At 40.6% G+C, this 18,055-nt stretch overlaps 2 protein-coding genes and 1 long non-coding RNA gene across 3 annotated transcripts in view; all 3 read left to right on the top strand.

The window, feature by feature from the left end:
• LOC136434714 (uncharacterized) overlaps positions 1 to 16,535 on the top strand; it is a 36,272-nt gene extending 19,737 nt beyond the window's left edge. Inside the window, exons 3-6 of the mRNA XM_066427732.1 lie at positions 1,562 to 1,615; positions 1,674 to 1,988; positions 10,331 to 11,045; positions 16,430 to 16,535. Coding sequence (XP_066283829.1) covers positions 1,562 to 1,615; positions 1,674 to 1,988; positions 10,331 to 11,045; positions 16,430 to 16,535 — 1,190 coding nt within the window. The remainder of the gene's footprint in view (positions 1 to 1,561; positions 1,616 to 1,673; positions 1,989 to 10,330; positions 11,046 to 16,429) is intronic.
• On the top strand, positions 2,278 to 4,303 carry LOC136434388 (uncharacterized). The gene is made up of 2 exons (XR_010755738.1): positions 2,278 to 2,535; positions 3,163 to 4,303. It is a non-coding gene; the product is annotated as an uncharacterized lncRNA (long non-coding RNA).
• A 372-nt stretch (positions 16,536 to 16,907) lies between the features above and the next one.
• The window catches only part of LOC136434713 (FYVE, RhoGEF and PH domain-containing protein 2-like), a 39,873-nt gene continuing 38,725 nt past the window's right edge, over positions 16,908 to 18,055 (top strand). The window contains exons 1-2 of the mRNA XM_066427731.1: positions 16,908 to 17,207; positions 17,520 to 17,759. Coding sequence (XP_066283828.1) covers positions 16,929 to 17,207; positions 17,520 to 17,759 — 519 coding nt within the window. The 5' untranslated portion in view covers positions 16,908 to 16,928. The remainder of the gene's footprint in view (positions 17,208 to 17,519; positions 17,760 to 18,055) is intronic.

Below are 18,055 nucleotides of genomic sequence, written 5' to 3'. Positions count from 1 at the left end.
TAAGATGGTAAACTGTTGTTTTTAATAAAAGCCAGAAAAGTTTTAAGTCGTCATAAAAACGACAGTTTGGCACCTTATATTTGGCAAATCTTAACGTCGAGAACGTCTTACTTCAAACGGTAACGCAAGTTACAAAATGTGTACATTTAAATGAGAACGAGCGCATCGCTATTATGCAAGGTAACAGTTACTGAAGCAACTGGATAGATTTTGGAAAGTTCTGTCCAGTTTGGATGGTTTTCAAAATCTTTCCAGTTGCTTGAGTAACTGTTACCTTGCATATATTATTACTTGGAATGGATGTCTAACCACCTTTTAAGTTCAACCTTTGGCGATATCATATATCATACAATATCATAATCATACAATAAATATAACAAAATAATGTTACAACATGCAGAAATCAGTGATTATCTTTACCAAGGAAAATACTTTGACTTGCACTTTTTGCTGGGCGGTGGATCAACAGGTGTTTGTGCACACTAAATGCAAGTCAGGCTAGATAGATAATAAAGCACAGACCTGCACTACCTGTTCATTTGCATAAGAATAACCAACGTCAATGGGGAATTCCTACATTTCAAAGGGTAATTACATCTTTGCCACAGAATGTTTGAAGTTAAGAAATGAGCAGACATTGTAATCGCTTTCTTCAGACAGTGTTCACCTATCAAAGAAGGTACAAGGTATCATACTGATTTTATGATAATTCTGATTTAACGTTGGATGTACCCTAAATGGCAAACATGACCTCATGACCTTCAAAAGGTCACCGTAACCGTCAGCCTGGAGTCTTGTGCTGCAAAATCTAGGTCTAAGAGTTCTGATAAGTTTGCCATAATTCTTTAGAAACTTAATAACTGTAAATGCATTTAAGTTCACGTCATTTTTATTTCTTGCCAAGGCGAAACTGGAGTGTTTGCGGTGGTGTTACTAGTATTAGTTCGCGGCAGTGCTATAGTCACATACTGTTACAGTTTTGGAGAAAAATGTTTGCATGGCTTTACATGTAAGTTTGCGGTGAAACAGTCGCCGCAAAAAACTGTGCAAATAAAACCACCGCGAACATGTCTACATTTACAGTAAATGATATGGAAGTTGGTCAGAATGTTAAAAGAATAATTGCCAATGCAACAGTTTTGATTTCAACTCTAGAATTTCTGTCAGCTGATTTGTGGTCAGATCATTTCCTCGTAAAACCTGCCAAAACATTTCTGGAAGGTTCTAAGAGATGATTGTAATGATATTGATGAATACATGTACATGACTCATCTTTCGATTTGATATTGTTAAGACACCTGTCCAGCACAACACAGGCACATGATTAAGTCTTGGATATTTGCCACATAAACACATTACAACTTCCAGTCCATGGTATAATTTATGACAAGGGTTCATGATTTCATTTTCATACAAAACAATTATTTGTGAGTATACAAAAATAAAAATTGAACGTACACATGGCATGACATATGTAGTAGTAGATCTAGATGGCCAAATAAAAGCTCATCCAAAAATAAAAGTCTTAGGTTCGAATGACATGTTTTTTTCTTCATCTCAGACTCAGAAGAGGAGTGCAGTTCCCCCTGTTCCAGTAGCAGTGAGGATGAGATAAGTGTACCAAAAAAAAAAGTCATGTATCTAACGATGTAATCTATTTTCCCTGTTGTTAGATTCAGAAGACGACCAGTGCAGTTCCCCCTGTACCAGTAGCAGTGAGGATGAGATACATGTACATGTACGTGTACGTGTATCTAACGATGTTGTACTTTCCCTGTTGTTAGACTCAGAAGAGGACCAGTGCAGTTCTCCGTGTACAAGCAGCAGTGAGGATGAGATATCTGACGACTGCGACAGCTACACCCCGTCCGCCAAACAGAAAGTGAAGAATCGCCGCTCCCGTTCCGAGCCTTGGCTACTGGAGGCTGATCTGAAGGGCAGTCGAGGATTCTACAACATGGTGCGAAACATGGGGGAGAAACCAAAAGGTATGGATCACAGCTGTGTAGATACGTCGTAATGTAGTTCTAGAATTGTAAAGCCAAAGATTTATACGGTTTAAGGACTTGTAAAATTGCAATTATCATGATCCAAATTTGATTGTGAAATAAAGTTTTCTAAAGTTCGAAGTTGTAAAAAAAGATATACCCATAGTGTGGAGATGTCAGTTTTGGAGCTTAATACCAGAATGGATCAGAAAGTTCATGCACCACCTCCTCAATAATTTGCTACAGTTTTTAGCCATTGTTGGAATGGAACTTTAAAGCTGGTTTTAGAAAGCACGGGGTATAACGTACGTCACGGGATGGCCAGACACATTCGGTGGTCGCAGAGATCTATCAGCCGCAACGCGCAGACACATTCGACGCGCCGCGGAAAAATCAGCCGTCCGCGCGGACCTATCAGCCGCAACGCACAGACAAATTCGACGCCGCGCGGACCTATCAGCCGCTCGCGCGGAAAATTCAGCCGTGGGACAGCGCCATCAGGTGTCTCACTACTGCCTTCAGAGAGCGCTGGAAAGGCCGCGCCAAGGTAGGTCCTCCACAATTTCCTTCTCTAGTGTCATATAGAGACATCGACTGGTAATCTAACTAGGCCTATCAGGTGCCAGACTATCTAAGGGTCATCTGGAGCCAGAAATAATCGGCAGGTCTTCAAATTAAGTCGAGATATAGGGAGAACAGTTCTAAATCGGTGACATGCCACATCGAAGTTATCAAGGTAAACAGTGGCCAATGCCGTATTTTGGGTCATTAGAAGCAAAGACATCGGCGGTTTTGACGTCTTTTAGTGTGATTGGGTGTCCAGAACAACGTAACATACTCTGGAATTGATATAATATGCCCACAGAGCGAAAACATGTGGTAGAAGTGATACCGCTATATAACGCCCCCCTCCCCATTTTCTAGTAACGTTACGGCCCATATCTTATACATGCAGTAGTATAGTAAGCATTAACAGGCAATAGTGTCTTTGTCGCCTCGATTGATTTTGGCCATATGCGGGGAATACCTTCTGTCACTTTAAGGGATTATCCTCATTTAGATGATTCAACGAACATTTCATACGTTTCTCGCAAGATTGTTAATTATATTGCAAGTGTAACTATTACCCAGGTATAATGTGTCACTGCAAGTAATCAACCCTGACATTTTTCAGAAATGACTCGTCGACTTAGGTTGACACTATATCCGCGGAAAAGGTGTGGAAACAAATCAACGGGCACCTGGAAAGCAAACACAGATTGCGAAGTTGAAGGTGGATGGGTAACAGAAGATAACATTGGCATTGATGACAGCACTGCAGCAAGTCCCAGGCAGAAAGAAACACAACTCTTCTGATCAACTCCTACTCAAGCTAGCGTCAAGGACACTTTTTACGAAAGGCACTAAGCAACGGAAATCATACAATGTACAACTGGAATATTCAAATAACTCCATATTTGCCGTAGAAATCTATATTAATAGAGATATGTATTGAGTAGATTATTCATCAATTTTGGTACTATACAGTATGTTTGAAATAGCACATGATTTTAGATGAAGACTACACTTTGTCAGGTTGTTATATTTACAGATTTAAGTAATGGACCATCTCAGCGTTGCATCATTGTACTGACCATCTGTATCTCCTGAAATGTTAATCTAAAAATGACACACAAAATATAGGTATATATAACTAAATTCATTCTTGTTGTTTACAAACTATATATTTGCTGAATTGCAATACCATGTTCTTGATCTTGTTATACATCACTTGGCAAATGACTATGTTGTAATCATATTGCACTGTAGCTTAATTTATTGCTATAGATTACAAATTAAAGTATTCTGATCGTTTATAAATATTGACTCTTGAAAAAAGAAGAACAAAGTCAAAACCAGTCAAATACAGAGTCTCGGCGCCGTCATTGTCACAACACTACAGATGAAAATATGGCACTGTACAGGTGCATTATACATGAGTTATACCTTCTTGTGAAACAACAAATGTAATCATATGAACCAGAATTCGGGCATGATTACACACAAGTTCTTCCTTTTTATGAAACCTGAGTTCACACTTGTAACACTGACAAACGTCTTTACTCTGGGATTGTCATGGGTTCTGTGATAATGTTTCAGGACTTCTTATATTATGACTTAAAGGACTTTCCACATTTGTCACAAAAATCCCAATCTGAGTGCACTATCACGTGCTTCTTCACTTAAACTCTTTCTGACAAACTGGGCACTCATTGGATGATTCAACTAAGTGATCCTGAAAGTCTCTAGCATGAATAAAGTCTTTATTGCACAACCCACACTAAATTGCTGGTCCTTTATCAGCCCCTAGCCTGTATTACACAAGCTCTCAGCCGGAGGTTACTGATATATCAGCCCCATGGCAGCGACGCTTTTGTTCAGCTAGTGAACCACTGTTCGCTTAGCACTTGCCATGTGTGTACACAGACTGTACTGTTGTCCTGCGTGTGGGGGAGGAGACATCCTTTTCTATTTCTTCAGCTGGCACAGCCACACCAGGTAGGTCATCGGACTCGTTGGACTCTTCCAAAGACACTAAACCCTCACTGGATCCACTGGTGCTGGTGTTTGAACGGGATCCACTGGTGCTGTTACTTGAAGACCAGGTATCCCGTCCCTCCCCAAGGCATGGCTTGTCAGGTGGTTCTACATCTCCCTCCTGGAGGCTAGACTTGTAGGGTGGAACAGGTGGTTTTACATTTGTGGTCACACAACAATATCGCTTCTTATGGCTTTAATCCTGCTATAAGATATGTCTACACGTGGTGGTTCGTACTGGAGGATGGGGGAGGGGGGCGTTATATAGCGGTATCACTTCTACCACATATTTTCGCTCTGTGGGCATATTATATCAATTCCAGAGTATGTTACGTTGTTCTGGGCACCCAATCACACTAAAAGACGTCAAAACCGCCGATGTCTTTGCTTCTAATGACCCAAAATACGGCATTGGCCACTGTTTACCTTGATAACTTTGATGTGGCGTGTCACCGATTTAGAATTGTTCTCCCTATATCTCGACTTAATTTGAAGACCTGCCGATTATTTCTGGCTCCAGATGACCCTAAGATAGTCTGGCACCTGATAGGCCTAGTTAGATTACCAGTCGATGTCTCTATATGACACTAGAGAAGGAAATTGTGGAGGACCTACCTTGGCGCGGCCTTTCCAGCGCTCTCTGAAGGCAGTAGTGAGACACCTGATGGCGCTGTCCCACGGCTGAATTTTCCGCGCGAGCGGCTGATAGGTCCGCGCGGCGTCGAATTTGTCTGTGCGTTGCGGCTGATAGGTCCGCGCGGACGGCTGATTTTTCCGCGGCGCGTCGAATGTGTCTGCGCGTTGCGGCTGATAGATCTCTGCGACCACCGAATGTGTCTGGCCATCCCGTGACGTACGTTATACCCCGTGGAAAGACTTTTCTAAGTAATTAACTGGCAATGGTAGACTAGAAAGAATAGCATTACTTGTAGAAAATGTGGTGAAGTACCTGTGACCTTTCTAAAGGCTGAGTTTACAAGTTTCTAGACAAATTATCCTTCAACTTTCCTTGCCCAATATTTGACCTGCTTCAACCCTTCTCTGTTTTTTATTGTGAATCTCAAAAAAAGTCCTCCCTCCAACCTGCTATGCCATCTGGTCTGTCCCTTCCCAACTCCTTAAAGTTAAAGACTTTGTTGATGACCGGTTGATGAGCCAAGAGTCCGAGACCTGCAAACATGACCTCTGTCCTGTGACTACAGCTGGCAAACACGTTAGCCATGCCTTCCTTCAGTCAAAGTCAGGGTAGGGACTGTACAATCACACGGCATTGAGGAAAAGTGCATCTAGTACAGCATAAATTTTACAACAGATTGTACTATGAAACCCTGGCAATCTTTTTTAAAAAACAAGTTAATCATGATGATGCCTTTCTTCAAACAAAGTCAGGGTAGGGACTGTACAGTCACACTTGCGTGGTGTTAGCAATTTACACAGTCGTGTCAAGGAAAGGTTGAAAAACAGCAGACAGTCTGGACTGACATAAAGTAAATTAAAACCCTAAAACCCTGTCAAGTTTATCATAATTTCCTTCAGTCAAAGTCAGGGTGGGGACTAACACCATGGCCATTTACCAGAAACAATTTTAACAGCATGTTCTGGACGGACATCAAGTAGACTGTAAAGAAAATTTATTGCATGCAGAAATCAGATAACAGTTGGTCTTGTGTAGAGAGTACACAGAATTAGCCCACATTGTCTAACTTCTTAGTTCTTCTAGTGGTAACCTGAACGCATTTTATCTATTGAGGAACAAAATTAATCTAGAATTCAATCACTTTCTTTTACTGAAGAATATCAAAATCTATTTTTAAGTTACGTTTTTTCACAGACCAACCAACTAACTGACTGACTAATTATAACAAACACACTCATCTACAAGACTTAGTGTATCCTCATTTATCACATTTTCAAACCATGACAGCATGAAGGGTGGAGACAGCTTGAGAGTGATTGAAAAGTGCCTGGTAGTTTTATTGTGTGGGCTAAACAAACTAACACATTCCTCTCCTGTTTGTTGTTCTCTTGCTGCCAAATTCCAGTCTTTCACAAGGGTAAGGCATCCCTTTATCATACTCAACACATTTCCACAGGCTGCACAGGGGCCACACCAAGCAAAGACGCTGGTTCTCGGGTTTAGGCTACACCAAGTAATTTTTATGGATGACGTCCGCGCGCGCATTGATTTTGGTCTTTTCCCAGAAAAAAAAAAAGAAATTCCGCTTCCTGTAACCATGATCGAAGAGTTACGACAGTGCTGCAAATCGAAAGAAACAGGACAGGACAACAACTTCAACTGATTTATTCAAATTATTGCTTTTTCATGATGAATAAAAGAATTGTTAGTTGTTACACTGTGTTCTCTCATTCAATTTGTGTCTTAACATGTGTCGTCGACTATTATATTTCAAATCTAGGCATCTTGTTTTTTTCGGCCCTTCTTGTTTGTTTTTTTGCGCTCTCGCATTAGATTTAGGGTCTCCAAAGGACGTCATCCATAAAAATTACTTGGTGTAGCCTAAAACAGAAATACTGAACCAGAATTTCAACATGAACACTGAAAGTCTGTACCTTAAAAAATGGTAACAATACTTTTCGAATGTCATGAACATCTAGTCAGAATTAATGATGCATAGTTTTGCTCTCATCTTTCTGTTTGATATTCTTGAACTTTTGTTAGATTGTACTTTGAATTGTATGATATCATACAAATCTGATATTTGATATAAACTAAAAACTCAGCAGAAAGTCTGTACTTTGATATGACTTTTAGGAAGTGAAGTATACAATAATCATTACAAATGCCATGTAGTCAGATGCATAGTTTTGCACTCATCTCTATCTTTTGATGTTGACTTGCCAAATTTTTAATTCAAATTGTCTGAGAACCAAGGAAGTAAGTTGGTGTGGCCCTCAGGCACAGTTTAGCAGCACATAAGAGTTGCAGTAGCCCAACTCTTGGCTTGTAGAGATTGTCCTGCCCTGGACTCTTGGCTTGTAGAGAAGTCCTGCCATATATAAGGACTGCCAAGTACTCCACTTGTAACTCCTGGTCTACATCAGTCCCCCGGGGCGGTGACTTGTACGTCAGAGTCAGAGTTATGCAGGGACAGCTCCCTGCATGTAGTTGTGTGTGGTGTGATGTTGTACTAGTGGGGTCAAGGCACGCACTGTGTTTGGTGTCAACAAGCAGAGGATAGTTCTTGTGCAGTAAGACATGGCTGTGTGTGTCGCACAGACTGGTCGGTTAGACGTTCGCGCTTCGTCGTAGCAAACGTAAGAGAAGACACGTTGGCATTTCCCTCTGGAAAGTATCATCTAAGATCACAGCCACTTGAAGATTATGCACGCCTACTTGGGTCGCGTCTTATCTGTGACGGAAGTACGACTTCGAGGAAAATCCTTGCCGTCTTGTTTCTAAGTTGTCGGTTACGGTTCGGTTCCTCACGCCACCATGAAGAGTGCACTGTCGTTCTTATTGCCCCACGAGATTTCAGACTCGGAACTTAAGATTCATGGCTGCCCGCTGAAGGGAGGTAAGTCAAGTTCAAGTTCAGCCAGGGTCTGTATGTTTGAAGAAATGTGTTTTGTGTTATTAGTTTAGAAGGTCAGCAGTAGGGAAGGGTTCTCTTAGAATTTGCTTGGCGGTCAAATTTCACTGGCTAAGGATTGCTGCTGCAACTCTTGATATACATACATGTAGAATTATCATTATTGTATGACAGTGACAGTCAACTCCTGATTAGCTTTTGTCTAGGCCCCTTTTTTGCTCTGTCTGGAACTGTAACTTTTTGACCAAATTGAACTTCGAATCTAGTTCAAGACTGGCATGCGACATCAGTCCTGTCACCATGTATAAGGAAATTCCAGTTGCAATTTTCTTTCAATTGTCTTTTTCACAAGTTTAAAAAGTTATATGTGATGACTTATAGCTGACGAAAAAATATTAAGGAGTCCAATTTACATTTTGAACCTTGTTAAATAATTAATCATACAGTACTATGTACATACATATGGGAGACTGGGGAGTAAATACTTCTTTGAGTCCAGAGCATAGAAAAAGGTAGGTCAGTATATATAACTGCAGTAATCAGTTACTGTTTATTCAAAATATTCAATTCAATTCAAACTACATTGTATTTTGAAAGTTTTCTTTGTTGTCAAATGCTTTACTTTTTTGCTTTTTATTTAGTAATCTTCTTCTTTTTTGACATCCAATTTCAGATGCACTGTTTACATAGCTGACTGATTGATGTATAATCATCAGAATCTGATATTTTCTGTCTGTGCAAAGCTTCCTTAATCCTTAAAACCTTAAGTTAAGGCAGTAAGAAGTTAAGTATTGGATTTAGATGTTTTTCCCATACGTTGTACACAGTGACTTAGCGGATTGAAACGTATGAACAGTACTAAGCTTTATGTAGGTATAGATTACGAGTACAATGTCCACAATTACTATGAGTTTTGCATTGTTACTGACTACACATGACATTGCATAGTACACATTTTACATTACCTACCTAAGCACTCTTAGGAGGCCTAATTTGTTTTACAGAGTCAGTAGAAATTACCAGGTTCCCTTTTAAACTGTTTTTTGTTGTGGCCCACCTGCTGTAACTTAATAAAATTGGCCCAACCTTTTGTTCAGAGGAAGAATAATAAAAACATGTTGCGAACTTAAAATAATTAGGCTTTAATGACTGGTTTGACTGCCACAGCAAGAAATGGAAAAGAAACTATTTTAAGATGATTTTTTCAGATTATTGGATTTGATTTTGAAAGCCAATTTGGCTTGCTAACACCAATGTTTGAAATACTTTAGACCAGTGAGTCTATACCAGTACTTAAGGGTCGTCACAGCTTACCAAACTGTCAGAGGAGGAGTTATAGATAATCAGCTGGTATGTCGCTGCTAAATATTTGCCAGGTAAGTAGCGTGGGCACACATGACTGTGTACACAATCTGTGGTGTCACCCCGCTGCAGATACACAATGGGGGGGGAGGGGTCTGTGTCCTGAGGTGGGGGATTACCTGTAAGGCCATACCATATCTTTCCAAACTAAAAATTCCATAAGAGGACAACATGAAAACAAACTAGAGAGCACTTATGCAATATGACTATTTTTACTCCTTGAAACTCTCAATGTATACCTACATGTATTAAGGTTCTACAGTAATTTTATCAGGTGTTTCCTTGTTGATATTCCAAAAGGGCATTATTGCTTTTAAATCGGAAAACATTTTAAAAAGGGAAAATCAAGCTTGAACTGTTTCAGAGGATAACATGGAAAGAGAGCACTGTCACAAAACTTGAATCTGACTGAGTGTTCATTCACTCCCTGAAACTGTGTGTACCAAGGTGCAGACTTTAACCTGTCTTCATGTTGGCATTCCAGTTCTGCCTTGTTGTTCCTTTCTCCGAGAACCAACGAATTAGATTGGCTTGCCCAAACAATGGATCCTGTTATTTTGACAGGGTAGTCTGACTGGTTTGGCGAGGACCCTTAATCTTACCACTGTTTGTGTTTCCTGTTTGTTTACAGTTCCTAAAACATGTATGGCACAAACTTAACCTGGAGGTGTCTTCATATTGACATTCCAGTTGAGCATTGTTTTTCTGAAGTATATTAATAATATAAGAACCAAGAAATTTAACTGGTGTCGCCCAAACAATGGATCCTGTTACTGTATCTTTACAGGGTGGTCAAACTTGTTTGGCGAGGATCATTCTTAACCGCTGTTTGTGTTTTCTGTTTGTTTACAGTTCCCCCCAAGCCCCAGCTCCTGTCGTACCGTCGGCTCGACGACAGCGTGGCGCGACCCCAGCGACCCCACAGCAAGTCTCTTCCTGGTTCCCATGATGCACTGCTGCAGAGGTCGTCCAACCACAACAGGGCTCCCCCCGCCGTTCCCCCCAAGCCGACCAGGAAGAAAACTCCGCCAAAAGTTCCTGAAAAGCCCCGTGCGCTCAGCCGCTCATTCAACGGGAGCTCTAAGATAACAACAGCCCTCCACAATGGCCGGTCTGCCTCGGTGTCACCAAAAGTGATCCGTGCTTCTACTAGACGGGATAATTCCGGCGCCGCACAAAACGGCGGGAGTATTTGTCGAGAACTGAGGACGCCACTGGAATCTGTGCTTCCCCGTTTCGCAGTGAAGTCGCCGCCTCTTTCCCCGCAGCGCGACGGGAACAGCGTTAGTATGGAACCCGGGACGTTCACGAGGGACGGCCTGTGGGAGAGAAAAGTGACCTCGGTGGTTGTAAACAAAGATGGCACGCTCTCCAACGGGAAGCTCCTGGGCTCACAGCCTTATGCAGGGCTGGACAGGACTGCCGTGGACACCGCCGACACATGGCCTAAAACGGCAACGAGTAAAACCTCTGCTAAAGGGCGCGTGACAGAACTGGCCAGGATGTTTGACAATGCTGGTCAGACAAACACCCTCCCCAGATCAGAACACATCAGCACTGAGAACAGGTAGGTTCTGTTGTCATTCAGGTGTTAAATACTATTAGGTAGTAGGACGGTTGATAATTGATTACTGTGTGTACTCAGGGAGGTACTGTCATGCTGGGGTGAACGTTGTAAAGATTTAGGGAAAAAGCTGTGGCCGTTGGAGGTGATGATCTGTTTCTGTCTACAATATCATGGTCAGTTGTAATACATCAGGTAAGTATGTTAACAGTCATCATTGTTATTCAGGTGTTAGATAGGACAGTTAATAATTACTTAATTGTGAGGCCGAGGTAAACATTGCACAGATTTTGGATAAAAGTATGATATTATATATGATTTTGTCTGTCACAAAATACAAGGAGAGTGCGTTGTCATTTAGGTGTTAAATGTCAGTTGATAATTGCACTAATGTCTTGTTGTGCATCAAGCCATGCTGTGAACACTTAGGTAAACATAGCACAGATTTTGGAACAATCAGTGGTAATTGAAATTTTTTTGTCTTAATTTGTATGTAGTACAGTCTACAATATTATTGTTTGAGTTACAAAATATTAAATGTCAGGAAGTTCCTGCAGGAAGTTAATGAGTAACTCAGACGATGTCTGAGGCCACACTGACAGGATAACACACTGGTTTAGACAGAATCAATTCAAAAGGGGTCATTAGCATTTCTGTTTTTCCTGAGGCTAGGATAGTTTATCTAATCCTTCTGGGAGTCCCACAGTAATGTCATGAAGATTTATGAGTTCCCTGTTTTGTCCCAACAAGTTTTTTTCAGGACTCATTTCTGCACTAAAACAGAGCTGCATTGTGTTTATTCATCTCACTCACCCACTCAGTGCAGGAAGTTCATTTGCTGCATTTTAGGAATGCAGTTTGGAATGTACCATGTACAGTAGCACCATGATTATCATGATAACATAATTGAACAAAATAGATTTGATAGGCATCGGGCTTTAGAGAATAGCTTTTTCTCAGCTTATATTACATTGTTTGTTTTGAAATTGAATTTACTCTTTGACTCTAGCCCTCCCCCATACTTCTCATTCAAATTTGCTAGCACAATCCCTCAAATCTCAGGGCTTTATAAAATGCCTAAAGCTTTTATAATGCCTGAAGCACAGTGATTGTGAAGAGATTTTGAAGTGTGAACAACGTCACTGTTTATTATGTAACTCGAGTGTTTATTATGTTAAATCAGAGGAGGAACTACCAAAGTCAAACAATATCCATTCTAGATCTAGCAGAACACAATAAGATCACAAACAGTCAGAATGGTATGTTAAATGACAATCCTTGGTAGCCTTTGACGACCTGAATTGGTGCATGACTGTAGAATTGACATTACATGCAGAACCTTTGGGTGTGAAAGGCATCAAAATACGGTTCATTTCTTATTTTACCTGGCTCATGAAAAGAGAGGGGAAGGGGGAAAAAGAGAACATCCATGTGTTTATTTACAGGTGAGTTGTTGACAGGTGAAGTGATTGAAGACCAAGTTGGGACTGGGGAGGTTGAAGGTGAGGATGGGATTTCCCCGGGTGGTTATGGGTCCAGGATATTTGATATCCAATCTACATCGTAGTTTACGAGTTAAAGGCCATATCAATGCGATTTCTTGGTACTTGGATCTTTTGACTCGACAGGCAAAATAAACAATGACAAGAAAGAAAAAGGCATCCTGTGATCATGAAAAAAAGGTCAAATTGATTTGATGGACAAAACGTACAGCCAGGAAGACCATGCAGGAATCAAACATGTGACCAAGGAGGTTAAAATATTTTAACCTCCTTGATGTGACCCAAAAGTACAATTTAATCACAAATCACCCCTCGGTATGGCGTCTGGTAGTCTTGCCACTTGGCCATTTGACGCCACACATATATTTTGTACAATATGATACACCCATGTAGCTTTTTGGGGGTTGATTCATTTCCTGAACGGTTTAAAGAACTGGTCTTTTTTTTTGCAATCAGAAAATAATATGAAGCAGACAAAATTTGTACATTTAGAACCAAGAAATTAGATTTCTGTGGCTGAATGGCTTTATATATATAAGGCCATTGTCTGAAATGTTTAAAAGTCCTGTCTTAGAAAGATTGTTTGAATACGGTAAGATTCATTTTGGGGAGAAAGTGGGTCAAGTGTGGCCCCACGTGTTTATGTGGAATACGTGTTCTCATCTGCATAACAAAATATCGTCAGGGTTTGGCCGTGTAGAAAATCTGACTTTTAGCACAGTCACAACACAATAGACTTAAATGCAGCATGTAACAATAGCACTGTATGCAATGCACAATGCAGAGCCTGTCTTCTTTGGCTTTTTGATTTTGGTAAATTGCAAGACTTTAAGTTGTTAATATTTCAGTTAATATGGGATATTTCAAGCCCTTATCTTACAAAATGATAGAATTTGATACAAAAAATAAGTGCTTCAGTTCAGGCTCAAGTTTTTATGCACAACAAACAATCCTGCATTAGCTCTAAGAAGTTCAACCTTTGTTTCTTTGTTTGTTTGAACCTTTGTTTATTCATGATAAGCAGGCCGCTTTTCATTGAGGTCATGAGGGAAGAGGTAAGGGTCAGATACGATATAACAGAGATACACACTCATTTGAGTCCTAATAACTCTATCAACATAATTTTTTCAATTATCAACTCTACCTTCACTATAGACTAACACGTATAATCAAGGTCGAGGTTAAATATTCAATATATACAGGACAGTCACTGGTTATAAGTGTATGTACAGTAGGTCCAAGTCTGCTGGGTTCACTGTAATTGTATGACCGGTCAGAGGTAGACTCCAGGGCAGTGTGGTCTGATGTACAACAGCAGTCACGTGGGAATGCCATCTGATAAGACAGCCCAGAGTTATGAATGATAACTGCCATATTTCCCCTGTCTCTGCTGGCTCTAACTGGGTCATGTGAGTCCGTGTGTTCTGCATGGAATAACTGGAAAACCTGAGTGCTGCATGGCAACACAAAATCACAGGTAAGCTCAGGCTAAATTCAGAAGTATTAATTATTGTAGAATTCGGCAAAAGGGGCAATAGTTCAAGAGAATCAGTCCATGGGACTTAGGTTAACATTTCCCCCTCAAAAGGCGATTGAAACCCTAAGGCTTATAATGGTGGCTAAACTCCCCTGAATTCTTCTACTTATAGCCAGCGTAGTTGTATTAATTAGTCTGGAGTGATAGAGACTTGGTTGGAAGTGCTGCAGGCAAACTGGGTATGTTTGAATTGAAAGGATAAACCATTTGCTACAGTGTATTTACAAATCAAATTAGCTAATGTTTGATTTTGATAAGATATATGCTTGAAGCATTCTGTGAATGCAGCCTCATTACTATGATGGCTGATAATTATCTGCATGTAGTTTACGTTTTAATCCAGCATGCAATGCAAGACTTGCTGGAGGTTGTACCTCTTGCTGTTTACAAAATCTTGAAACTTTAAGCTAAATGTTTGAATATGATAAGAGATATATGTCTGAAGCATTCTGTGATGGGCCTATTCACTTTTGGCTGATGATTACAATTGATTCATTACTGAATCATACCATGAGGGGATTCATCTATCTATATATACCTTACATTTCTAACCTTCTATGTAATCAAATGCAATAGTTGCTGTGTTACCAATAAGGTAAATAATAAAGTTGCATAGGATATTTGCTAAATGAATGTTTTGACCAAAAACTCCAAACAAGTCGGGTTGCCTTTGGACTTTTACCCGGACTTCAAACATGACTGCATCCTTGCTAACTATGTGCTAGTATGGATACTCTGAAGTACATTTTTTTTGATAGTTTGCTTAGCATTTATTGCTCTTCCTCTGCATATCTGGTTCCATGTTTGTAATCTCCCCTTAAGGCTGACAGTGATGGGTATATTAAGTTCCCGGCCATGTTTGCCCTGTGTTATATAGACAGCTGTTCAGCTGCAGCCTTGCCTAACATAGCAGGCTGGCCTGCACCCAAGTCAGTTCAGGTCACTGCAATTATGGGGGAAAACACCAACAGGGAAGTGCACTTTTAAATTAGAAGATTTAGAAACTTTAAGTCGTTGTACAGATACGACAGCAACTATTTGGTATTGCAGAGAAAAGGGATTGAACCTTTATTGCTGCGACCAATATTAGAGGGACTTTTGAGTTTTGTATGATCATTTAAAAAACTACAAAATAGAAATACAGAATACATCTTAAAAATAGAATTCTAACGAACGAAGGAACAAAGGCTAACATTATGTACATGAACTTGTCAGGACCTGATCTGTAATATCTCGAGCTCCATACAATCAGGTGGGGCTTAAATCGTAGGTTGCACCTGCAGTATACAACATTAGCTTTTCTAATAACAAGGCAATATTTTATATGACTGTTTTTGTATGTTAAGTTACTATAACATGTCTTTCGAAAAATGAAAGCCGGGGCATGCTTCTGTCTCTATAATTTAATTTATATGTTCCTAATGTCATACCGAGTGATAAAGTGTTATTTGATGTTGAGAATGAGTGCTGTTTCTGCTCTCTGTGCCTGTATTTCAGATCCTGTTCTGCATTTTTCAGACTGCTGCCAGAATTCCCTTCAAATGAATTTTAAGGAAAAAGTGACATGTTTATGTTTAGATTTTAGAAACAACACAAATCTTGCTACATGGTTCTCTCAGGAGTAATTAACCTACATTTTCTGTCTCTTGTCAGCAAGATAAACTGTATCCACCTGTCAAATTCTGTAAACTGTACCTGTTATGTTTCAGAGGGTTAGCGAATTATTTGGTTATCTTGTTTGGATGATGAAGATTGACCTGAGGCGAAGAGAAGATGTTTGAGGCTTAATTGAAGAAAGCAATCACTATTAATCCTTTATTTCCCCACTCCAAGACCCTTCTGCACTTACCACATGACCAAGAGAGCCAAGAGAACCTGTCTTTTGTGCTGCTTTTTAAGCCTTTGCCTTGTACCTGACATTGTTATACTTGTGTATGTAAAAACAATGAATGAATCATAATTGTTTCTCCCCTCCCAGCCCCATCTGCCCCTCCCCCATGACCAAAGAGTGCAAGAGATTACCTGTGACATCCATTATGTTTTTTAACTCCGATGACTTGTACCCCACTTGTTCCCTCGTCAAAGACAAGTCGGTCATCCAATTTGACATTCAAGTGTATAACAGCGTTATATTTGTGTAAGTTATGATGATCAATAATAATCATTTACTGTTCGCTCTTCCCAGTGCCATCCTCACTTCCCCCATGACCAAAGAGCGCAAGCGCAGCAGCTCAGACAGTGGCTAGCCTCGGCTGAGCGAGATGCACAGCACACACAGCACCAGCTTCGTTAGCCCAAGCATTAATTACTGTAATTAATCAATTAATCCTTCATTGTCTCCCTCCCAGCTCCATCTGCCCCTCCCCCATGACCAAAGAGCGTAAGCGGAGCAGCTCTGACAGCGGCTACCCTCGGCTGAGCGAAGCAGACAGCACATGGAGCACCAACATATAGCACAAGCATTAATTACTGTAATTAATCAATCATTCATTGACTCCCCTCAAAGTCCCATCTACACCTCCCCCATGACCAAAGTGCAGGAAAGGTTACATCTACATGAACTCAAATGATGGTCAACTTATTATTATTAAACCTGTAATTCCTTGCAAGCCATGCAGCAGCTGAAATGTGAAGCTGCTACCAGTTGAGCTACACCTGGGATATCCCCGCATTTTCATAACAATATACAGTGTAAAAAAAACAAATTACTTATCTATGATTATTCATTTCTCAATCTTGTCTCTCCTAGCAGTATCTGCCCCTCCCCCATGACCAAAGAGTGAAAGCGCAGCAGCTCAGACAGCGGCTACCCTCGGCTGAGCGAAGCTGACAGCACGCTCATCACAAATGTCGTTAGCACAAGCATTAATTGTAATTAACCTGATATATTGTCTCCATCCCAGCTCCATCTGCCCCTCCCCCATGACCAAAGAGCGTAAGCGCAGCAGCTCAGACAGCGGCTACCCTCGGCTGAGCGAGGCTGACAGTACGCGGAGTACGAGCATCGCCAGCACCAGCAGTTTCCTGAGCAGTGGAGAAGACTCGGAGGAGGACAGCGGAGATGGGGACTCCACTCCGGAGGAGGAGGAGGAATCAAAGGAGGAGGAAACAAGCGAAGCGTCTCAGGTTTGTAACATCATCTGATAATCTTGCACAATTAAACATGGGTCGCCTTAAAGTTTCAGTGTGAACATTCACTACATCATAAAACAAACTGTTTTAAGTGTCCAGTGTCTAATATACTGTTGGCAGTTTTTTTAACCCAATACTTGATTTTTGTTTGCCTTTTCTTTTATTAGTCTTTTTTTGCCATATTTTTGCCATTGCATGTTTCTCACCCATTTTTGTTTTAATTTTTGTTTATTTTATTTTATTTCTATTCTATTTTGTTTTATTTTGTTTATTTCTAACCAGTCAGTAAACCAACTTATTTCACAGCCAGAACAGGAAGAGAGTGAAAAAGAGAATGAAATAGAGAACGGGAGAACGATTGAGGCAGAAGAGTTCAAGTGTTCCAGAAATGATGATGATGATGAGGCAGAAGAGAAAGAGAAAGAACAGGAAGTGTCGGCAGAACCTCAGGAGGAAGAACAAATTAACGAACCTATCCAGCGAAAGCAGCCCTCGCAGAAAAAGTGGCGAACACGGCGCACTACCATTAGACGACGTGTTACGAAGGCATGTTTGGGTGACAAGATATTCAAAATTGTAGCCTGGTATCAAAACCTATTATAGCTTGATTCTAGCGGAGAGGAGACTCGGGAGCTATAATAGGTTTTTATACCAGGCTATCAAAATTGGTGACTGGTGTAAGGTTTCATAAAATGTAGGGTAGACCCCGGGTGCTGTCTGCTGTCAACAGTTGTCCCACCTTTTTGTCCACATAAAATATTAGTCAATGACATGTACCTGTACATGTAACTTGGGATAAAACCTGTGACAGGATACATTTTCATTTTTTCTTCTTTTCCTTT

This window comes from Branchiostoma lanceolatum, chromosome 5 (genome assembly GCF_035083965.1).
Source record: "Branchiostoma lanceolatum isolate klBraLanc5 chromosome 5, klBraLanc5.hap2, whole genome shotgun sequence".
NCBI classification, from domain to species: Eukaryota; Metazoa; Chordata; class Leptocardii; order Amphioxiformes; family Branchiostomatidae; genus Branchiostoma; species Branchiostoma lanceolatum.
This window is presented reverse-complemented; position numbering and strand designations above follow the sequence as displayed.